At 42.6% G+C, this 25404-nt stretch overlaps 1 protein-coding gene across 3 annotated transcripts; it reads right to left on the reverse strand.

The window, feature by feature from the left end:
- Positions 1–381: 381 nt before the first annotated feature.
- Fip1 (Factor interacting with poly(A) polymerase 1) lies at positions 382–25403 on the reverse strand. 3 transcript variants are annotated; one of them, XM_037421841.2, is made up of 5 exons: positions 25235–25403; positions 21384–21578; positions 15085–15429; positions 7762–8079; positions 382–1621 (listed from the first exon to the last, which is right to left on the reverse strand). In XM_037421841.2, exons 1-5 carry the CDS (start codon positions 25379–25381, stop codon positions 794–796), a joined length of 1833 nt encoding a protein of 610 aa, XP_037277738.2. In that variant the 5' UTR covers positions 25382–25403; the 3' UTR covers positions 382–793. The 3 variants fall into 3 exon arrangements, with proteins under 3 accessions (XP_037277738.2, XP_075743115.1, XP_075743116.1); XM_075887000.1 differs by having other exon boundaries at positions 7762–7956; positions 25235–25402; XM_075887001.1 differs by lacking the exon at positions 7762–8079 and having other exon boundaries at positions 25235–25402.
- Between the last annotated feature and the right edge of the window lies 1 nt (position 25404).

A 25404-nucleotide genomic window follows, 5' to 3' on the forward strand; every position in this document is an offset into this window, starting at 1 on the left:
ACAATTTTGATGCCCAGCAAGAACCAAGCAGATGCTGCCTTTGTACGTTGCTGCGCATGTAATTACTGGTAAAAATGTCTTCTTATTTTAGTACAACAAGTGCTGCTGCTCTTACTAACAAGCGCTAAGCACGTGTATGGCAGAGGAAGCTTGAACAAAATGAAGGAGAAGCAGACAATATGACATGTCGGAATACAGCAGTTGGCCCAAGAAAAAGTAAAACAATTTTGATGCCCAGCAAGAACCAAGCAGATGCTGCCTTTGTATGTTGCTACGCATGTAATTACTGGTAAAAATGTCTTCTTATTTTAGTACAACAAGTGCTGCTGCTCTTACTAACAAGCGCTAAGCACGTGTATGGCAGAGGAAGCTTGAACAAAATGAAGGAGAAGCAGCCAATATGACAGTTTACTGAGCCCAGCGTTTCAGCCTTAACCCGATCAACTAGCTAAAGACTTACTCCTGGTTGTTCTGTACATTATGTCCAAGAGAATTTTGTGGTGGCCATAGCATTTCGTGCAAGTTCCCTCAAACAAGCACAGGTGGTTAGGGCAACAATAGCTGTTGAGGCAAATCATAGACTAACACATCACTGGCAATCATGCCCCATCTTCATTGCTTTGTGCTAGCCACTATGCTACAGCATTCGAAGCAGACTGCTGTACTGCGAGGATCTCTCCGCATGTCTTTGGGTGCTGCCTTCTCGAAGCACGTCCGAATGTTCTGCCTGCTGCACCCTTCCCCTCACACCATTTGGCCCAACCTGTACACTTTCACCGTACAGCGTAGAATGTCAGTCAGCCTTCGACTCATCACCACCAGCATCAAGCACACCACCGGCCTCGCTAGACGGCACCTCGACCTCTTCGACAGGTGGCCGCTCTTTCTTGGACCGCTTGTGCTTGTGCTTAGACGAGCGCCTTTCTTCCTCCTCTTCGTCATCACCTCCACGGTGGTGGCGGCGGCGTGATGACCGATGCCTTTCTCGCTCCTCTTTGTCTCCACGGTGCTCGCGATGCCGCCGTTCGTAGCGTGACGACGACGATGTCTCCTCGTACTCGTCCTCCCCGCCACCTCCTCGCTCTCTCCGGTCACGCTCCCGGTCCCTGTCGCGTTCTCGCTCCCGCTCGCGGTAGTACTCGCGGTAGCGCCGTGACTCACGCCGCTCCTCGTCGTCGTAGTCCCGGCGCGACGAGGGCCTTTCGCGTTCCCGATCGCGTTCTCGTTCGCCACGATCACCTCGCTCGCCATGGCTGCGCTCGCTGCGTTCCCGGCCCGACCAGGATCCGCCGCCACTGCCTCCGCCGTCGTCCCCATACGACTGGCCATACCCACTGGCACCGTTGTAATAGGACGAGCGGCCATCATCACCGTAAGACGAGCCACGGTCTCCGCCGGGCCCGCCACCGGTGCTTCCTGGCAATGGTGGCGGTGGATGTGTGAACCGTGGTGGTGGGAAGGCACCAGTCTCGTATCCCGGTGGTGGAATACCGGGGATCATGCCTGGAATGGGCGGCGGCACACCGAGACCTTCTAGGCCCATGCCCATGTAGCCAGGTGGTGGCATGTGTGTCGGTGGAAGGGTGATGCCACCCAGGGGCTGGTCTCCGGAGCCAATCACCTGCAATCCGTTCGGCAAAGGGGAGCTCAATGCCGCAGGTGTGCAGAGCGTACAGCAGTGTAAATGTACTACAGCTGGGAACAAAAGGTAACAAACCATAGATGCCGTGAACATGCCTAACTTCTGAGCACTCCAGCCTGCACTGGAGTGCGCAGACTTATACTGCAGCTCTCAATTCTTGTCTGTAGGCTCAGACACAGCTTGCAATTAGCCTCTGACTTTTCTTCCCCTTTTCTCTCGAAACAATTCCAGTCTGTAGCTTTTGTCCCCAGGGTAGTGCAGTTTCTGTTCAATCCATAATCCAGAGGACACTGGCAGGTTCAACAGAGGAAAAAAGATATGACCACATGAGGGTTGTGATCACACGAACAACAGAGAAGAAAGAACGAGGCACGACTGTGCAAGTGTGGTGCTGAGGGAGACTTGGTGAAACATGGGTGGGGGGAAACAGATTGGGTGTTATTTTTTGAAAAGGAAAAATATAAACACACAACAAAACAGAAAAGTGAAGCCAAGTGCTACAAAACTGCAATGACCTTAAGCAAGAATAGTGTAATTTAATTCTATTCTGACTATCTACACGGTAGAAATATTTCACCTTAGAGCTTGAGCGGACTCATTTAACGAGTCATTCACAAGACAAACAGCTAATTATCACAGCTGACCTGTTTAAAAGAAACTGGAGCTTGGACTTCATCACTTCAAGCCACAGGGCTATGCCACATTCTTTCATAACATTCACGATTGAATAACTAACTGCAAGTATACGGTAATGAAGAGTATGAATGTGCTTCAAGTACCAGGCATTTCCTGCTGGCAGCTTTAAAAAGACAATAGCATTCCGAAAGCCTTTGAGATAAATGACCACACTGAATGCCAAGCTAAATATCACTGCTGTCAAAATGTGCAGTTGGTCAAGGTCTCTGCTGAGTCAGTCACCTGACATCATTTGCAACTGACATAGGCCTGAAACTGATGGAGGTAAAAGAAAAGTGACGTGTAAAAAAAGATGGTGAAGAAAAAGCGAACTTAAAAGTTTTCCATGAATCAGTCAACTTTATTCTTGAAAAGGTACAAGTAATTAATTTACAGAACAAGTATAGAAAAGAAGGCACAATACTTGACAGGCAACTTAGCTCATATCTTTGCAACAACATTGTTAAGTTTATGCAGCTGCCAATTGAATGAAACTGCAATAAAGTGCACGTACACTAGCGGGTCATTCCATTACAAATCATTTGACATTTTCACAATAATCATGAATATAGCCAAAAAAAGGTCTACCTGCTTGTTGGTGTTCAAAAACTCATTGCACCTGACTCGGCTATACAACTCCCTATTTTATCCTAAACAATATTCCTACACTGCAAGAAAAAAAAAAGAAAATTATATACAGCATTTCTGTGCCTTTCTACTGGTGCCAATTGCAAATGAGCATTCAAATCATTGATTATTTCGGTAGCCTTGTCACATCCTTTGTTGGCCATAAACGCTGCCTAAATTAGTGCTTTTAGCTTGTACGTGTAGTTCTTTACGTTAACCTGTTACCAGATACCGGTTTAAATTTACCATCTTACCGGAATGCATGTTTTTCAACGTTTTAGCTTCCCATACATAAACGTTTATGTAAGTCATAAAGGTATACCTTTACATTTTTGCAAACCATAAATGGTGATGCTAACTTCATTTAAACTATATTTAACTTGAATAGAATTGAATCACCATTGTGGCCAAATCACAAGATGTTTTTTTTATTGTGTACAATATTGACGTATGCACAGAAGAGTGAAGAAATACAAAATTACTGCAACGATAGTATTGACGTCTTGTGACACTTTGTGCATCCACAGTCATGAGCAGGTTGGCTTACGAGTAATGTTTTTTAGGTGAAATTGATTAAAAAGGTAACTTATTTGTAATAAGGCCACTGCCCAGTTTTTACACCAGGCTTACAATGCACGATGTTCTTGCAATAACAATTTTGTGATTGCCCAATTCATTTTAGCTCTGCTAGATGGTGCCACCTATTCAGCCTGTTGGGGGGCTCCCACGCTTACGGCTTCGATATTCCAAGCCATTAGTAATCCGGCTGAAACAATGTAATCGCTATTGGTGCTCGCACTTCAGCTTATTTGACTCGACGTCTGGAGTCTGGGCAATGTGGATATCGCTGGTTTCCACAAACCAAGGTGGATTTGAGAGATTTCCGCAAAGACCCAGACATGTGCAGGTTCTATCCAGCATCCAGTAACACAGTAACGTATAAAGAACTATGCGTACAAGCTAAAATCCCCTAATGACTGCATCAAGTAACATACCTTAAAAAAAATCGCACTTTCACCACAAGGGTGAAGCAATGAATGTTATGGAAGCAAAAAAATTGGCCAGAACCTACATGTTACACTGTAAATGTCGTCGAAAGACTGGAGAGAATGAACGAAACATTTATTTTATGTTCTGCGCAAGAAAATCGGTGAATGGTATTCTAAAGGCGCTGCGTTAGAGTGCCTCGAGCGTGTAGCGGAGGCGAACAAGCGCATCTAGGCACGTTAGACACAAGCGCCATCTGGCAGTTATCTTCGAAAACGAAGGCGTGCGCGACCGCGGAGAAAGATGTGCGCCAGTCACGGAGGTGATAATGTGTAGAATGCAAAGCGACGGGCAGGTGTCACTACCATGCCGTCGTAGCAAAGCGTTGGAGACACCTTCTTGAGCATCGCCTCGCACTGTCAGTGCAGCGCGTTACACGCTACAGTCCTTAGAGTTACTTGTGTGTGCCTTTTCTGGTATAAAGGCAGACATACAAAACATAGACATGTTGTTATGGCGCCTCAGGTATGCTTAATATTTGCTTTTTTAATTGACAATCACACAACTATGAACGCTAAACCTTGAGCAATATTGGTGGGCGCTGCGGATGGGATTGGCCGTTTTGGTGCCATTTGAGGTATCATTAGGGTGGACAAACAGAGAAATGTACAGACAGACAGACGAACAGACAGACGAAAATTTTTTCGTTGAGGGTCCCCAAAAAAGACTATCGTCTTTAAAAGTGTAGTGTTACGCAATGTAGGGCTAGCAGCTAGCACATTTATACCTGATGTCACGTAACCCTACAAAACCGAGGTGCATGGGAATTGCAATGTAGGGCTAGCAGCTAGCACATTTATACCTGATGACACGTAACCCTACAAAACCAAGGTGCATGGGAATATAGCCACTCCAAGAAGCAAAATGGCTTTCGTGATGTCCGTCGTCTCCACAGTAAGCAGTGAAAGCACAAAATGTACAAGGGAATATAAGCTGCCTATTGATGGATAGGGCGCACGTAAAGGCTCACAACTGCCCTATTTTGCTGAAATTTCGCAGCTGCTGCTCCCCCCCCCCCCCCCCGCTAACCTTCATGCTCTTTCGCTCAACGAAATGAAGACGGACAGGATGTTTCCTCTCTACTTGAGAAGCTAACGACTTCAGGCACCAGGCGCAGAAAGCGAGACGGTGTTATCACGAGGACCATTCGTGCAACAGATGTATGTAGCTGACTGGTTTCGTGCCTGTTTCAGCCATGTTTGTCCCCAGCACTCATGCATAAAACATACGAAACGTGACAGTGACGGAAGAAACCTGCCAAGTGTGTTCATCAAAGTGATAGTGAAATAAAGTTTTTTCAGCAACCTCTAGCTTGGTCAGAGAGAAAGCATACTAAAATGTCACCGAAATGTGCAAAAGATGCTTGCAATGAAAGTAAACAAGCAGAATGAGCTTTGAATGCCAACAGACATTTTGAAACTTTTTCAGCTAGATCAATGACAGCTGAAAACACGCTGGTTGATTTGGCATGGAATGACCCTAGTACAAATACACACAAAACATTTGAATCTTCGTAATATTGCTAAAAGTAGGATACTAAAGCGAATTCTCTAGCGTCTCTATGAATAAAAATTGATGAAACAAAACTTCATACTTTTTGTTTATTAGAAGAAATAACAAAAATTCTCAGTGCCTGAGTACATATCTGCTAAGCAAGAAAGCATAGAAATAACAAGAATGTCACAGTAAAAAATAAACATAACAAAAACATGACAGACAAAATTAAAGATACGATTTAAAATCCTAAACATAAGTTTTACATAGATTGTAAAAAAATAGTTTCCTTTTGCAAGTCTTTAGAGCCGCCTGAGCTCTTTACTTAGTATGAATGTGTGTACTATAAAAAAAAAAAATATGAGCTTTTTGTATGACTCTGTGTAAGGTAAAACAAATAATGTTATTGGCACATTTCACCATGCATTCATCAAACATATCACATAATAACAGGATGTTATTTGAAAAGAAAGCTACCTCAAGCCACAAATGTTTGTGTTTAACGAGCAACAATATAATTCACAACATATGATGTGTCTTTCAAAGTGAGATACAACTATTTTTGTTAAAATTTGACGTACGTTAGTAAGAGCTGAAGAGAGGAGAAAAGAGGAAAAGAGAACTGCAGGAAGGCTAATAATATATAAAGCAAGATAAGGGTGCAATTAAGAGAGGACATGAAATGAAATAAAAAGAGCTTTCAGGACATCAATTTCACTGTAGTAAGACAATAAAGACAACGATATAATGTACGTCAAAGTAGGAGAGTGTGAACAACAAAGTAGCTCAGATTTCCAACATACACTATTCATATTCAAAGACAACTATTATCTTTTTCGAAGAAGTTCCTATCTATTCTCCTGAATACAGCAAATCACCTCCAACATGCACAAACAGTTACAATAAATTGAAATGAACTGAATCATATCCTTCTGCAGCTTACCGGCACATACGGGACCTCTAAGCTCTCAGCTGTGTCTACAATAATCACGAGCCTATTTTATCCTTACCACTGCATAAAGGCCGCTCCCAGAAATTGCCAAAATAATCTGTCTAACATTGATGGACTGTATCCTATGCCCCGCAAGTTTTCTTATCTGCCTACCCTCGAACCCCTATAGCACAAGTCTTCAACAACCAGCTACTAAAAAAGAACAATGTCACATGAAAATCAGATGTCACCAAAGCCCTTCCATCAAAGCCTACTATTTTCAATTAGGTGACCTGAAAAACTACTATGCTTACACAGCAATTAATGCTGGAGTCAGGTTTTTTTTGCCAGACACCTCTCATAAGCAGCATTTTTTTTTTTTCTGCTCTTCGGCATCGTAACCAGGACAGGACGTGTTCTAGTGCCACGGGGCAGACATGAGCTACCGGCACGTGTAAGAACTCATGGCCACAAAAAATTTATCGTAATTAAGTGTTGGTTAACAAAGCCCCTAAATAACTGATCCCTCATGCAGAGGGGTACAGATTGAATTTTGACCCCCTGTAGTTCTTTTAATGTGCAACCAAAATGCAGCAAATTACAGCTGTTGAAATCAAGAGCTTCCCATTGCCGATTTCAACTTCGCGTAAGCCTACTTATCCATGAATCCTAGCACTGCCAACCCATCTGTAACATTGCTAAGTTCATATAGAAAGCTATTCTGCACACATGATTCGATTAGGGTGAATGTGTATGTATCAGGCACGAGAGTGGACCTACAAACATGATAAAGGGACTGAGACAACACAAACATTTACTACCAACTGAAAGGGTGCCCAGTGGTGGAAAAGTAGACAGACACAAACCTTACATGCTCAGGTATGGAGTGCCACCTGTCAGACCAGCACACATGTGGAATCATGGGATGAAGAGCTGTTTATACATTTAATTTCCTCTCTATGCAAACTAAGTTCATAGAAATGCAAGGTAAGTTTTGTGTGCCCGCCTTAGTTGCCACCAATGAATGCCATTTGAGTAGATGATCGGTGTCTGTGTTGTTCCATTCTCTTCTCCTGCATGTCCTGTGCCTGCATGCCCAACCTTTATTCCTTTATCAAGAAAAACACCTGCCAACTAGCTCAATTTCCTGTCCTTCTGGGAACATGTTTGTGCTTCAAACAAATGTGCCGACAGCCTAGCAACAAACTGCAACGAAAGTGATCGGTTAGCAAACTAAGGAGAGAAGGATATGGAAGCACCGGGTGCGACAAGCGTGGAAGAAAAAGGTCTGCAAAAGAAGGAGGTGTAAGAGGGGAAGGGAAAGAGGAGGAGGAGAGCAGCGCACCTGAATGACCCCTTCCTTGGCGGCGCCCGGTCGCCGGCTTGGCAAGGACGGGGCGCCGCCGCCAATGACGTCGATGCTGCCGGACATCTTGCGCCCCGGTGGGGGTCCTGCCTTCTTGCCGCCCAGTGGGGGCGGAGGGACGCCTATGACCACGCCTGTGTACTTGCTGTTCTCGTTTACCGGAGGGATGGGAACCTGCGGCAGCAGAGGTTCAGGGGGAAGGGTCCCTTGCTGCTGCTGCTGCTGCTGCTGCCTCTGCTGCTGCCAGGCCAGTTGGGCATCGCCCAAATACACTTCGTTCCTCCCCGTCCGCCAATCCTAGAGGCCACATTCTCGGTCAAACACTTCCCGGCCTCTCCCCACCATTCCCGCGTTTCACAAACACTCAGCTACTTGGCAAACCGTTCCGTATGTCCCCACCGTCGCCCGCCCACTAGAGGACAGTACTATACAACTCGAACAAAGCAGAAGTTGCCAAGCTATCTGCAGCAATGCTTTTCGACAATTTTCGAGCCACTACCGTACTCACCACCTATTAGGATCCTTTACATTACAATGAGTAAGCCATCACTACTACCTGTGTGTAAACTGAGCTTAACCTATCTAACAATCCATATTCGCAAGCTACCTGCTTCACGCCAAGTTTTTATTCCCGAAATATAAACTTAACACAGGTTCATTGCGTACTGACAATTTTAAAGCCACTGTCATACAGACTACCACTAGAATCTTTACTGTAACCAAGTTCGCAAAAAATATTTCTCGTAAACCTGATTTAAACCGTCTTAAAATTTTCATCTTGAATGTTTCGCACAAGGGCACAGAAACACCCAGAGCACAAACGGGTGCACACACATTTACCACACACACCCAACACACATTAGCAATGCATTGCAATGAGTGCGCATGCCCTCCTTGTTTTACTTTACTACCTTTGTATACAGTAATCAAAACAGGACTCCAAGAGAATTAATAGAAGCCTATCTCATAGACAAGCAGAAAGATAAAAGTGTTAGCCACCCTTCGGTAGCCTTACTGGTGAAAGAAATTTCACTCCTGTCTATTGTTCAATGTACTTGTGATCGTTAGTTGTGATATGTGCGCAGTGTAGATGTTTTTTGGTGACCAGAGTGCGCAGAGACGAGAAGTATTAAGTGAATGTTTTCGATTGCACCTGTTTGTGTTCTCTACTGTGTTCCCCATGTGCTTGCGCAAAAAATTCAAGATGGATATGTTCTAACTAGGACGAATCGCAGTTTTGCTTGAAATTTTCATGTAATGTTAGTAACCTAGCTTTTTTTCTCTAAGCCACAGACTCATTTAATCTGCTCCCATTATGATCTCACTTCTCTTGTCCGCCTTCCTTGTTAGGCCACAACTAGAATATGCACGTATTGGCTGGAATCTTATATTAAACCTATAGTCAACCTGAAAATTTATGGCTCAGGACAAAACGTATTTTTAACTGTCCCAACTGCTTCAATAGAAAGGCAACACTGCCCTCCACTTAACAAAGGAGTTTAAAAGTTTCAAGTCTAAGAGGATTTGTGAATGTGTTTACAGCTCACTATTTGGTGTAGTCGAATCGACTGAATCGGTATTAACAGACATGGAAAACAAACTCGTATTTTTCCGCATCTACAGTGAGTGTTAACACCATATAGCTGCCAATGTTGCCAAGAGAAGGCGAGTCGGGGGGTATTTTTATGCGTGAACACTACTTCCCACTGTTCACTAGAATGGCGCTTTGCTCTGGATTTTGTTTCTTCTTCCAAATATGGAGAGCATTAGAAACTGGCATATGTCAATAGCTAGGATGACAGCTGTATATTAATAAACACAATGCACTTAAAAGTTGGCTCGGTGGCTTAACACCATTTTGCGACAACGCTAAAAGAGGGATGCTAAGAGAGGCCCACGTTGCTAGTAATTTTTAGCCTTTATCATGCGCGAAAGGAAACCCCTCTGAAAATGAAAACAGTGCAATAATTTAATTATTTACAATATACTCTGCTAAATCATTGCAAGATAGAAGTAAACAAGTAAGCAGGAACTGTGAGAAAATGCTTTTAATTTCTCAGTGGGCACGTACAACCGTCTGTTCTGGTAACACCGAGAAAAAAAGTCATAAAGGCATGCAGAGCACTGACAAAGACATGAACATTAATTAAGTAGGAACTCTCAAGCAATATTTTGGCAAATCAAATAAGCATGTCCCAACCAGTTTCACTTCAGGAGTTCTAATCAGCAAATATATTTAGGCATGCCTCAAGATATGTGTGCTCTGTTTGACAGTGACATAATGCATTCACTCTTTGAATAACAAAACTGGCATCAATATTCGTCACCCTCACTTCCTGACAATGCTTACTTATATTGTTGTAAAGATCTTGCATGCTGTACGACGTTACATGACGATGAGCAGTGAATTACGTACAAGAAAATGTGACACTGTGTCTTACACAACTTGGCACTAGCATGACAGGGGCACTTGGCCGAGCACAGAGTGTGCCATGTGTTGCGGAGAGGCTGTGAAAATAATTCATGCCTACATGCCACTACATTTGCAGAGAGCAATCAATGCCTTGTGTGTTGCATTTCCAGTATTTCAGCACTTATTAAATGACCCAACTACACACAATCGAAGGTTGACGTGCGCTCACCACACCCAAAAATGTGACTTCGATGTTGCTCAATGCATATGCCCGTTGAGTCCCTAAGTGACATCTTGGTAGCAGGCCAGATGTGGAAAAAAAATCTGCCATTCAGATTTGATTTGATGGCCATATAGAATGATACGACAATGGCTTCTAACTGGTGCACCACATTGTGAACAAAAGCCAAGAAGTCTTTAAAAACACTGCCATTTAAGGATGTATCTAGCAGTAAATAATCTTCAACTTCCATCAGTCACCAGAACAGTAGCAACATCGTCTAAGATCAAAGTGCACCATAAATCAGGCATCAATTTTAGTAGGCGTGAAACCGTCAGGCATGTATAATAACCTTACAAAGTAATAAAAAAAATCACTTCATTCTACTTTGATAAAGCTTATGAAGGCGTGCTAATGTATTTGAGTGATCACGTCTAACAATTCAACAGTCACAGATGCCTGATGACATCCCTATCCGACAAGGATACGAGCAACACGTTCCACACGTTCACAGCATAAGCAATGGTCACAATGCTGGTGTTAGCAATGTCAAGTGACCACTTGTCATGCACAGAAAACAGGGTGACATAGGTGAGCATTTTTTTTTGGACAGCAACAACTCCATCATCGTCAACATGCCATTGCAGGCAACGAGCACCCACCTGCTCCTCACACAAACATACGAGTACGTCACCGCGGTGGAACCTCAGGGCCCCATAAACGAAAGTGTCGCACTGTTGTTAACAGCTTACACGGGCAAGTAAGTATTATGGCTCTCGCGATCTCCATACCGTAATAACAAAAGAACCCCATCGCAGGGTGCACTGCACAATGAAGACTACAAATACCCCTCAGAGGCGAGTAGATATTGTCCCTATGTTCAAGCTTTGTAAACGTAAGAAATAACTGGGCCTGAAAAGCAACAGAGGCAAACTTACGTGGCTAACGTTCAGCTTAGTGGCCAAGAACAGTGTAGGCTAAGCGAGCTTAGCAAATGTGGAAGAGGCCCATTTCATAAGGTTCAGGAAACGGCAGTAGCCTCAGCTCCAGATCGAACATGAACCATTAAGTACAATTAAAAATTGCAAGGGGAGCCAATAGAAAGGTCTCTTATGATTTCCACAGACAATAAAAAAAAGCCCAGGCTATGATTTCGTGCTATCACAAGTGTAACATTAGCAGCAAAGACTACAGTTAAAAATGATGTGATGTTTACATCAATACAATATGACAGCAGAACTGGAACCAGCGTAACAAATAGAGGAGGCAGGCAGCTGCTATGACCAGGCATTCTAACGTTGAAAGTTATATGGTTACAAGAAACAAAGAAAAGGAAAATGTTGCAAATAGCACATGACTTTAAAAGCAGGTAAGAAGGGGTAGTGCAGACATAAAACACAACAAGGGCTTTCACAGCACTGGACAGCATACACACGCATAGGCACATGCAAGTGCAGGAAGTGCAAAGTGGATTAGTCAGCGAAAGAACACGGAAATCGAGGCGTCAAAGCACATCAAATGAGACCATCAAAAAAAATATATTGGCACGAGGAGTCACTACATACCACCATACATATGCAGGCAATATCAGCAGTAAGACGGTCAATAGCGAGCCTGTAAAATAAACCTTCTCCGATGAGTCAAAACTAAGCGACAGTTTCATGGCAGCGTATCAAAGCTTTTAATAGCAGTTAAAGGGACACTAGAGAGAAACAATCACTTGCTTTAGATTTACAAACTGCACCCTAAGAACTCTATCATTAGTTTATTATTAGTGGAGAAAATCGAGGTCTAATTTTTAAATTTCACGCCGAAATCTCTGCATCACAGATTTCAAAATGTATTTTTCGAATTTTCGCCATGTTGGCTAGATAACATTTTTTGAAACTTTGTATGCTAGGTCTACGGCATCTGCAGATGAAAACGTACGAAATTTTAATAGATTAGAAGCGATGTAGGATGTAGTAGATACCTTCAAAATCTATGACTTTACGGTGTTTGGTGCTGAAATCTCAAGGGGGCACATCTGCCCCCTTTTCCTCAGAGTCGTGTCACGGTAAGAGTGGTGCCTTTAGGATTGTGAAATTGTACTTTACTATACGCGAAAAATCACTTTGCTTTTTAGTGTCCCTTTAGGCTGACCCTAAAGCTGTTTTCTAATAGGTAACTATCACCGCCTAGCATTCTGCATGTACTAGTAGTAGAAAAGTATTTTCTGCATTTCAGCCTCCATCAAAGTGTGGCTGCCTCAACCAGGAATTAAAACCTGCACAGTGTCTACTTGAAAGCAGCATGCTACGGTATTGGAGAAAGATAAATGAATTTGAGTAAAGGCGGGCATTGAAGCAATCTAGGTAGACTACTTAAATGGAAACTTTGCAAGGTCCTCTTTAGTGTGTCAGTAATTACTTATTTCAGAGGTTGCACGATCATTAAACAGCTTCAGTAGGCCATAACAAAAGTAAGCCTTCCAAGCAGCTGCACTGGTAATCTCTCAAGTCACACCACTGCTCACTTTTAGGGGGCAGCCACACTCGCTAACGTAGTGCCTACACAGGGCAGCCAGGATGCAGCACTGGCAACTTTTTCTGCAACTTGGAGAAGAAAAACCTCCCCAGTGGCATTTCCTTTTGCAACGAAATGCAATCAAGTTGGCTTTACGTTATTTACTACTAGTCACTTCAACAAATGACTGCGAGGACAATTTCTTCCAACCAGATTCAGGTACTTCCTGAAGTGTTACTTGAATGCCACCCTTTGTACGTTTACGTTGTCTTCTCCCTTATAAAAGCTGCACTCCCCACAACAGCAGTTCATTTTCTGTTTCACAACACCACACTGCGAATTTGCGATTGAAATTATTGCTAGACTTTTTCAATTTAGTTTAAGACCTTAGGCATGTCCCTTCTACCTTATTTCCCTAAGCTCGCCCACTCCTACGTCTACCATGGCTAACAATGCCACCAATGCAGATGAAGAAAAGAACAGGACACACGACAAAATGTAGACTTTCAAATAAAGTTTTCAACTGAAGAACTTGAGTCGAAGGTCAGTGTTGTGCATCCCCTTCTTTTCTTCGTCTGCGTTAGTCGTGCTCTTATCCACGATGAATCTACAGCAGTACGCCCGGTATTAAATTCTACACTCTTATGCATCTAGTATTTATGTCATTGCCGTCTCATGTTAAGTCGATTCCTCCCTACAAATTCAAACCTGCAGAACTCCAAGTACGGTCACCTTAAATGAAAGTGCAAGGCAGCAGTAATTTCTCCTGTAAACTCGAGCACATTCTGACTGATAAATCATAGCGATCATAGAGGTAAAGGATTTGTCAAAAGTATCGAGGCTACTCTGCACCTATGCCGCAGAAGTTGCACTACGTGGGGTATGAATGCAACGGCATTCCTGTCACCATAGCCCTTTTGGCCATTGAGTACAAGAGTTTTTCTTATTATCCAGAATGTAGAATCTTCTGGTATACCAAATCCTTTATTGCCTACACAATCCAATCTGAATGTATGCTAAATGTTAAGGGGAACACACCGTGTGTACACTTAACAAAGAAGGCACCTTACCACCCTTGGCTCAAAAGTGTTTTTATGTGTTGTTAAACTACCCACACTCGAAGAACAGAAGTTTCCCCCACAACCACAAATACAACTGCGTGAAAGGCTGCAGCGCAAATCTTCCCGGGGGCAAACATTTATTAGTGCCCCTGATTACAAAAAAAGAAAAAAGATTCCTAAATGACACAGACTTTGCGGACACACAAAAATGCAAATTCACTAGACATGCTGTAAGTGGAACGAGACGTCAGCAGAACAATATGCATAATGTAAATGTTAGTGCCAAAGGCAGACCAAAATCAGACGGTGTTAACAAGCAGTTCTAGCAGGCTCATGCTGGAGTATTAGGCATTGTGCAGGGTTAGTTTTACGTGACGGTAATTGTTAATGACAACTAGTGTTATGTATGCTTTTTCTTTTGTAAAAAATCAACGCACAACGGGGCATCGGTACACAAAATATTCTTGGGTTTTAAGGGTATAAACACAGTAAAAAAAATTTACGAGAACTACGCACAAAGAATACACAGGCAGGCATCGATTGAGCAGGACAAACGATACTTCGTTGAAACTACAGCTAATTTGTTGAAGATGCCCTTGTGCAAATACAACCACCCCACTCCTCCATTTTTCCAAAAGAACCTTCTTTGTTAGGAACAAGAACAATGCACTTAATGACACAGGAAAAAGGGCAAGCTACCATATTTTCAGCGCTGTGTTCATTTCATCAAGTAGCATTAATTCCATAAACAGGCTATCCTGAACCTTAAATACATAGTGTAGCATTTCTCCTGTGCATTTCATGCCTTCGCAATATTCTTTTCTGCACCCTGCTTTTCTCTCTCTTTTTATTTTGTCCTCTGCTAGAGGCCAACAGAAATAATGTCTTATCTAGCTATAGTTCAAAGTTCACCTAGATTCCTGAAGCAATCATTGAGAGTTCCAGGCTAGCCCCAAGATGCGGAGTTGGAAAATATAACACTTGACTTTTGCTGCTTTACACAGAACTTCTAATGATTAGCATGCAGATAAATCAAACAGCATGTCAGCCACTATTGTACAAACTTCTACGGAAACACCAAGAATGCACAAAAGCGGGCTTACCTTGATGGGCACATTGTTGTCCGACCGAAGCTTACGCTGCCGGTCGCAATAGACTTTCCAGGTGTCCTCGTTGAAGCCGTAGTTGAAATAGTCGGTGATGTCGGCACCTGGCTTGCGCCACGGCTTGTCCTCTAGGGACTCAATGTTGAACTCGTAAATGGATGTGCCATTGATGAGCGCCACCTCATCTATGTCGAGGCCCTTGGTCTTGCCCACGCCCGGAACCCCCGAGCCGGGACCTAGGTTGCTGGTGAACGGGGGCCCCCGCTTTATGTTCAGGTTGACAGTCTGCGTTGGTCCCGGATAGCTGGCGTATGGGGAGGTCTTGATGTCTCGTATTGTCACCTGCGTGTGGTGAGGAAGTGCAAGGCAGACCGAGTTTTTTCCCATAAATGTGGCCAGCACATCTATCTTAACGAGCAGGAAATGGCACACACCGTAAATCACCCTATTCGACTGACCATACGAATAAAACAACCTCTCCAGCCACAACTGGGATCCTGCTTTGTGTCCATTCCCTTGACAATATGTACACGGTATGCGGAACTAGCAGAGAAAACGCAGCAACAAGAACGGTGGAGAGGGGGACACCATTACAAAAAAAATCGCTAGCTTCACTGCCGTCCAGAAAGTCACCCATGAAAAGGAGACCAAATGGGTCAGTTCTTCATTTTATTGTTAAAAACTATTGATCAGATGTGGCTGGACAATTTGTGTTTTATTCGTATAACTTTTACCAAGCAAGGCAGATCTCTGTCGATTATGTTCACCTTTAAATTAAACGTATTGTATACAAGAAATCCTAGATCCACTCAGTTGCAAGCACTACAATCACGTGTTACTTTACACCCCCCTGTAAGAAAGTCCTTTGCGCCTCGTGGCGCACTTGTTTCGCGCATAGGACGCATTTCAGGGGTCACAACTATCAAGCGGTAGGTGGCGTTGTGCTCGCGAGCGTTTATTACCACCATCATCATCATGCTTAGTGCGGTCGCACCGGCAGTGACGCCTGGCGGTACATGAGAGTTGAGGGGCCCTCTTTGGCGTGTGACGGTCGGAGCGAGCGGTCAGCTCTTGCGGTGGGTCCGCGATAGACCGCACCATGGGCCCTCGTGGCGAGTTGAGCGTTGGTGACGCTGCCTTGTGTTTGTTATGCTGTTGAGTGTTGTAATATTGTGTGAAGCCGTTTTAGCTTGTTGATCAAAATTGATGTATTAATTCAGCTGGCGATATTGTCGTTTGAAAGTAATTAAATAAATGTGTGTTGTTTGGTACGTTTTGACCGCGTCTACTGTGCCCGTGTATTCCTAGAGCGGCTATCTCATTCGAGACGCCACAAAGTTTGAGGAAAATGACAGCTCATCAAAAGGGCCCATACTATACTCCATCTCCGTAGCACCTTGCAGCATTGTGGAAGCTTCAGAGCTTGTAAGCCACTAACAAAGACGAAAGATCCTCAAGGCATGTTTGTCCACGTCACGTCGTCTGCTTGTAGCCTCTTGGGTATCGGCTTCCCTGCATTGCCTATACTTGCTCCCTGCAGTTAACATAATGTGTAATACCTCTTCAAAAATGCTACCTTCTCGTTGCTTTGATGTTCAGAAACTTACTTGTAAAGGGTGTGTTCACTGTAGTTAGAGAGGAATCCCGTTCCTTTTATAACAGCATTCATACTGGCCCTTTCACTGAATTCTTTATTGACAGCACCAAACACATTTAGTGCTACTAACCATGCTTTTTTTGGAAAATACTGGATGAAACTCAGTCGATACACTTTCAGTGGCCAATACATACTGTTCTTGAGAGGAAAAGAAAATAATTGGCACAAAAAGCAATGAAGGCATTCAGGATATCTCGCATCATCAATGTTGCCATGCCATCTGCTCAGTTGACAAAAAAAAAAAAAAAACTTTCAGACCTCGATACCACCTCTGTAGTCCTAGCAGTATCAGAACAAACAACTGACCTAAATGATAAAAGTGATACCCCAAGCTTTGCTCACAGCATTAGGTGAGACTAAGCAATGACAGATTTCACTCCTTTTTTCTTGCTGTCCAGACAGGAAGCCAGTAAAAAGCACGACTAGTCTGGGCTGAATGGGAACTGCCATGTTGCTGTACATCTTTGTTATTGTAGCAGTTTTATGATTATAAGCTGCTAATCACTGCAATATTTCTTGAGATGCGAAGTGCATGTGAAAAGGGCCGAATGTACAGTACCATATATAACAGTAACGTGTCATGCAAGAAACACAGCTAGAACCATTGTACCTCATTGATAATGATGCAGTTACATTCAGAACTATATTATATACTGTGTGATGATACTGGCTTCGAAAGTGCTGCTAGGTAATTGTGAGATGGAGCATAGTACATATGGTGACCAGCAGGCTGTGTCCAGCACAAACAGAAAAAAAAATTTGAAAGAAATCATTGAACAAAAAATCTTGTCCTAGCAGAATCTTGGTTTGAGCTAGTTGGTACTGGTTCATAAGTAATGATACTTTTGGCACAAATTGAACAAGGACACATAACACGAAAAAACAGGACGAGGTCGCAAGAACATTTCCATGACATGGCCAGACAACACCAACTTGATGTAAAAAATGGTTTTGACAGCCTGATGGCAATGCATTTCAAGGTGTCTGGATGCTACCTTAAAGTTCACTTAAGCAAAGTTTATCAGCAGAGCAAAAGAAGAGAGGGAGAGAGAAGTGATAAAGGCATATTACATTAGGCAAAGTGGCGACACCTGCATCAGCATAGCTTCACTATCCCTTCAAGATAGAGAGATTAGTTTCTTTAGCAGCACGTTGCAGTTCCTTAGTTGTTAAGAAAAACTGTGATGTGTGCGCACTCATTGTGGTTCGCTTGTGCTATAAAATCTTCTTCCCGTTGTGGAACAAAATTAGTTAGAATTTCGGCGCCCATCCTGCTCTTTTGTGTTATGTGTCCTCGTTCAACTTGCACCAAAGATATTGTCAGTTATGAAAAATCCAATTACTCAGTAATTCATTAATGTTTGCAAACTCCCTATGGTAATCATGTTCTGCTATGTTTAGTGTCAGCAGGCGGTAATGGAAACTTGCCGAACAATTATCATCATTTTGCAGTGTAGAACGATAATCTTGTGAGCATAAGAGCTGTTGCGATGTATGTGCTATGAATACTGTACGTAAGCTACGAAGCAATCCCTAAGCTGCATTTTAAATTTATGACCCACTTTCAATCAACAATGATGCGAGAGTGCCTGAAATAGAAAATATACATTGTCTAACAACTGAACATGGGAGAGAACTGGTGATCTCAACGACGAAATCAAGAAGATGGGAGGAAAAATTAACTGCAATTTACAACACTACCTAATACAAATTCTGAGCGCAGCTTTGTTTTGGGGCAAGGCCAATTGCATTTGAAGTTCTGGCTATCTGCAGTTGTAGCAATGTAACATTCCTTACATAATGCCACAGAAACTGCCAGCGGTCAGGTGCTATGCACGCCACCCTCTGCATTGTGTTGTGAAACAAGCAATACATCGACAGCCCCGTTACGACACGTGAAGCAGGCCGCAGTGCACGTGTGAACCCTGGATGCGCGCAAGCTCCAATTGAGGTGCCAGCATCCGTGACAGAGGAAAGAAATCGAAGTTAGCGACCAGAGGCTCGTGATATTGACAGACACCGCCTTCGCTCTCTTTTATACTCGTTAGCTCTATCAGTCATGCCGACGTCATCTAACAACGACGATGCCGCTCGATGCCAGGACGGGTGCTTAAAAGCTGTGCTCTAAATGTTTGTTATATTAGGAAGAAAAGCCACACATACTTCTTCCTACTACTTGCATTCTCTGTCTCACTTAGCAGGCACACATACTGTGCCTTGAGCGTTATTTCAAATGTGGAAATATTGATTGCTCAGAGCGAACAGCATGCACAGATCCTCGATAATCTTGAATAAACACGAAAATGTAAGCGTGTTATTAGTTCAGTATACTACTAGATGCAGGTGGAGCTTTTTGGGCGTTAATTGATCATACAATAAACAAAGTCCATTGCTATCATGTGCTTTCACGAGTGGATCACACCATATCACCTTGTAACTGATATCTATCACTGGCGCCTCCTGGATTAGTTTCTTGTTTTTCGCATATGGTGCGAAATTCCAAGCAACAGGCTGTCCTCGTTTCAGCTTTATATCTCAGGAACTGTTTCGTACTTCGATGTGAAACTTTGCACGCTCAGTAAGAGAACTGGTGGCCTCCAGTCTGTGCAATTTTGACCATGTAGTTTTTCTTACTTGCTTCTAGCTGAGTATCTGATTTGAGACTGGGACAGCAAAATCAAATGTTTGTTTCTTTCAAAAAACAAACACAGTAGGACCCTGAAATTTGGCAAACTTTTTCAAAATTACATTGGTCCTAATACAAACTTATCAAAACGAGCTTTTATATTTATCTCGCAAAAAAAGAATATCCCTCAATTATCACACTACATGAAGGATACTTTTCAATTATTGTTATATTATATTAATAATTATATTTATACTTATTATTACAATCATAAGTTCTAATTATTCCTTTTTTTTTTCATACTATTTAGCAGGGATTCAGCTCAAACCTGAGAAAATTTGAGTTCAATCGGTCGGATAGCTTTATAGAAAGTACATAAAGTTCAGAAAATTTTCAGGAAAACTGATCATAAGAAAAACACAATTGTATGTTTAAAAACACTCGGAATGTGCTCACAATACACAGCAATAAGTCCACTGAAAAGCATTTTGGTAGAGAAAGCTGCAATCAAAAGCATGAAAACAGTAGGAAGTGAATATATTCAACCGATCTAGTTATAGTCATTATAAAAAAATGCATACATGCAGAAACAATAACAATAAAAGAGCCTGCACAGCCCTTGAAATGTGCGGTCTTGGGTGCCATTTTTTGAAGGGCTTGAAGCACTCCTACACGTTCGCTAATACAAGACTTTGCTCCTCAGAGTGCATGTTATGTTTTATTGACGAAACCGAAAATAGCATTTTTGGTCGATTGACCCTACCATACACCCCCTTAACGAGGTCTCGCATGTGTAATACCAGGTCACTGAAGAAAGAAGTCAGATGTGGCCCCCGTTGTAATGATTTCTAACTCTTATTTAGCAGTTGTAAAAAAAATACCTCATCTGTATTATCTCCACTACCATTGCTGGCTAATTAAAGGAAAAATATTAATTTACTCATGACCCATGGTTAATAAAACATTCCTACAATATCCTCATACAAATTATGAATTTTGTGAATAATGAAGTGGCACATAATTTATTTTTTTAGAAAACTGCATCAAAGCACCTGGGTAACGAAGTTCAAGAAAGCATTGAAGGTGTTATTTATAGTTTCTAAATTATGAGATGAATACAAAGTGCATAAATAGATCCTCTTGCAACCAGCAGAAATTGAGAGCACTGCCTTCTAATGGAACGAATGAGGTGCGTAATGTTGCAACCTATTTGACTCAAAACTTGTGTAAATATATCTTGTATAGTAACAAGTCTACCAAAACCCTTGAACCTTGTGGCCACCTCTATGCTTTCATATTGGCCGATTTTTAAAGGGAGGAGTAAGACAAACAGGCAGCCCATCTTACTGACTTTTTTACAACTGATCATGAGGTAAAACACAAATTACATGAAAATAGAAAAGGTGAGGGCAATAAATGAAGCAAATTTATGACCAACTTCACTGATGCTGTATAAACAAAATTGAGTGGCTTGTACCAATTGTACGTGTGGGGATAAAACAAAAGGCTTAAACACCTCAAATGCAGTTTATGTGTTGACATACTTACAATGTGGTAAACAAAGGCACATGTACACATGACGATGTAAACAAATGCTATAGTAATTAAGAACAATGGCAATAAGGAAAGTATGTAAAGCTTCTCTGGGCTTGTCCACCCAAATACTTCAAACTAAACATCTCAGACTTTATGAGACACAGGCGCAGAGGCAGAAAATGCGAAATTAGGCTTATGAGCTAGGTGGTGCTATACTATATTTATGCTATTGGTGTCAAAGTTTATCAGCAAAAAAGAGCACACCAATTCTTATGAACCTTGTATGCTATAAGCTAAATATTCTAGCAAGTACTTTATGAACCATGCTCCATTTTACCAGCCCTAGGCATGCAGACACTATAAATTTCTGTCACACGGTTGATACAATCTTAGCTTGATTAACGACTTCAAGCAGCCTACGAACGATGAATACAACACTTCACATCAGGCCCATTTGCCAGCTCCAGGACATCAAACCTGCACATCGTCGTCGTCATCGTCGTCATCATCCTCGTCCTCATCCGCTCCGTCTCCAGCGTCGCCATTCTTGTCAGCCTCGAAACTTGGACCTTTCGCTTCACCATCGGCCTCCACAGGGTCCGTGGCTGGACCTTCCTCCGACTGCTGCCCCTGCTCATCCTCACAGCTGAGCTCACCGGCTTCTCTGTCATCCTGAAAAGCCGGTGATGAGGGCACATTTAACTTTGAAGCTTCAGTTTCTGTGCCAAGAGACACTATACCTGCAGTCTGAGTAGCCGTATATAAACAGGACGCAAGAGATTCCTCTAACAAGGCTCCACTAAGATTAACACTATCATGGTTAACATGATTACACAGGAAAGACGAGAGCATGTACAGTACAATATCTACAAATGTGCTATTACCAAATAATGACTGACTACATTTCACACACCCTTCTATTTTCTTCACGTTGCAAGGTGCTGCTTTCAGTGTGGTTATGCAGAGTGCCTAGAAACAACACAATCAAGAAATTCACCATGCTAATAACATAATCTCTTATGTACAGTATGCACATACATTAATGTAACTCTTGGAGATGTGCTGAACTACGGAATCAATTAAGACACATGGGCACAGATTTAGAAGTAAAGCTTACAAGTCCAAGCCTGCATGTGATATGTGTTGTCCCATAGTACAGCAGTCTTCCAAAAGTTCTCACCTGTGAACAAGCTCAAACTTCAACCTCTCTACTGACAGCGTTATGATTTGAACTTTGAAAAACAGAAAGTTGAACTAGTTGGTAGGCATTCAAAATAGAACAAAATGTGTGCCGATAGTGATACAAGAGAGCATCAAAGAACATAAACACAGTGCTAAGTTTCTGCTGTCTGAGGCATGGCAGAATAACTTTACTGCCTTTTCACACAATAGCTGTCATGCCTGCATGGCTCCTCACAAAAGCCTTAAACTCTGTTGTGTGGTTGCCAAAAGATTGTTTGAAAGAAAGGTGTAACACTAACCCAGATGTTATGAATTAGGTTTATTAGACAGGCAAGAAGGGATACATACACTACTGCATTATGAACAGGGCCAAGCAGCACATCACCAAGTTTTGGAGCTCAACTCCACATATTTTCTTATAAGGATCACAGCTGCACATGCCAGCAAGAGTCGCACATTCTAGCTGAAACAAAAATGCTGTCTTGAATACTTAGTTGGATTTGTCATGTTATAAAAGGAGATACGAAGCTTAATAAAGGTAAACGCTAATGGAAGTGATGCACAGGGTAATAATATTATCTGGGGTTTGTGTCCCAAAACCACGACGTGATTACAAGAGAAACCGTAGTGGTGGGCTTCGAAAAATTTGACCCTCTGGTGTCCTTAAACGTGCACTGACATTGTACAGTAACGGGCTTCTACCATTTCGCTTTCACCAAAATGTGACTGCCGCGGCCAGGATTGAATGCGTGACCTTAGCGTTAGTAGCCGAGCGCCTTAACCACAACGCCACTGCAACAACACTCATACACAGGAGGTTTAAAATTAGGCTTTATGTTCTTTTTTTAATTCAGTGCTGGGATAGACGTGAAAATCATATGTAGATAATTTATCAGGAAGAACGTGTATTCCAATCCTTTCTGGCCTGCATGCAAACTGCAATTAAACTTTGCAGTGGCATATCTCGGAGCACAGACATACTAGAATTCTTCCAAATGAAACTGTTTAGAAACGTGACTGCTTCCAACATTTCAATACAAACATGCCCCTTTACTGCAATTACTAAAAAGTTCATTAAACAATCTTCTTTATTTGAGCAGCTGACAGCAACAATTATTGCATCCCTTTGAGTACTCCCAATACATACCTTATTTGCAAAGGTGGTTTTTACGTTCTTCCAAGTGATGATTTTTAAAGGGCCAGTAAACAACACCGTGGTCCAAAAGTCGTTACCAAGGGAAATATGTATGCTTTTGCTTTGTGAACATGCTGCCACACGAATTTTGCGAATACTTACTATACTAAGAAAGTTAGAGGGGTTAGAACATTGGTTTCAGCTGGTTTCAAATTTTCATATGGCCTCACCACCTTTTTCCCTACCTCGTCGACTTATTTAGACCAATCGACAAGCTGCGCGCTTAACGAGTCGCCGATTGGCGACTTTGCGTCACTGTGCGTGAATTGTTTAGGCCTTGCACGGCGTGCAGAGCTGTAATATTCGGAAAACGTGATCGTTGCAATCTACTCTACAAGTTGCCGAACTTCATTGGGGGATGTAGAAGAAAAGTCGGAGCCTGTTGACTGACCCTTTAACACAACCATAATGCTCAACTTTGAACACCCAGTATCTAATAATTAGGAACTTGACTTTGGAGAACGTCTGATACTGTTATCAATGCAAATTTTGACAATCTTTCACTCGCTGCCCGCATGGCTCCTCATTCTGACAGAGGAACAAATATTGACAAGTCAGCTACAGAAAGGTATCTGAAGACTTGCTCCTTAGAAATAATGGTTATACCACCTTCCAGATGCAACTGCCATAATTAGGTGCTGAACTCCTACCATGGTCACAGCATACTAAAAAGTTCACTGCCCTCAATGCACTTCTAGAACAGCACTAGGTTTTGTTTGTTCCCAACGGGCTAGCACATGCACAGCAACACATAGATTCAGCGATGTGTCAGAACATAGCAAACAACACAACGAATCTGTGCCACGCCGTCTTATGAACCACAACTACAGTTGCAATCCAAACTGAAAAGTTAAGGAAAAGTTGGAGGCCTGAACTGTTGAGAAAATTTAGAACAGGGAATGTGATCAGAGACAACATCTTCACAAGTCCCCTCGTCAAAATGACACTTCATGTTCCATGATTTTTCGTGACTCCAGTTGTGGCAACTTGGTAGCAAAACAAGTCTGTTTCAGTGGGCCCTAACAGCCATCTTCACTACGTAAACTGCCTTAACAACATCTGAGGGATTAAGCAGATGGAGTGTTTTCCTCCGCCGCGAATATGGCCATCTTCAGCTATGCGTGAAGTCGCAGGTTCGACACCTTTCGTCATTCACACACGGACGCAATGCAAAACGTCCGAGTTGACTTTAAATAGTTAAGAAACAAGGGCACACGTGCGGGTTTCGTAGTCCACCTCGGACAGGATCCGAACCTGGGGCCTTGTGCCCAGAAATAGTCCAGAACAGAGCACCAAGGATTAGATTGCAACGTTAGAATGTGCTCATTAGTGCGAACGTTGCCGTGGCGAGCCGAACATTGTTTCAGGGCGAATAAACAAAATAAAATTGAGTAATAATAACGCTTGATACGGACTCTTACGATAGCGTCTTCGCTAACATTTTTTTCGTTGTTATTAGCTGTTTACAGCTTCCATCCGTTTGATAAAATGGTCGACAGAAGTGCGGATCATTTCAGATCATGCATTTCGCTCAGTGCTCCCACCAACCACGCCAAGAAAAACAACTTTTCCTAATGATTGCGAATGTTACTACTTTGTACATACCCACTTTGGCTAAAGTTAAATGCACGCAAAGTTACTTGAGCGGGCTGCTTAACTAGCAGAAATTCATTTTTATCGAGGCACCTTCAATTCAAATCCTTCAATTCAAATCAGTTGCGTTCAATCGAAGCTGATGGAGGAGCGATGCCTAAGGAAAGTGTGCTACTTCCCCTTTATTGACACCATAGAGCACGTACAATCATATTTCGATCACCGTTCGAAAGATACTGCTCGCCAAAGTTGCTTCTTTTGCGCCGAGTTCTGTCTAAATGCGCAGCCTAGTGCTAACCGGCCCATGCGCGGTCGTGGCACATCCAGTTGGGTGACGGGAGCTAAAGGTTTTCCGTACCTGTTGCGATTCATCTTTATTTTGCAAATGTGTTGAATCATCCGCCTGTGACTTCGAATCACTGCTCCTTTCATTCGTTGCACCAGCGTCCGTTTTCTCGTTATCACCGTACAACCAAGCATCATCGTCCTCTGTGGCGGACGCCATTTTGCTCAAACAAGGAACGATGG

Source organism: Rhipicephalus microplus, chromosome 2 (assembly GCF_043290135.1).
Source record: "Rhipicephalus microplus isolate Deutch F79 chromosome 2, USDA_Rmic, whole genome shotgun sequence".
NCBI lineage: Eukaryota > Metazoa > Arthropoda > Arachnida > Ixodida > Ixodidae > Rhipicephalus > Rhipicephalus microplus.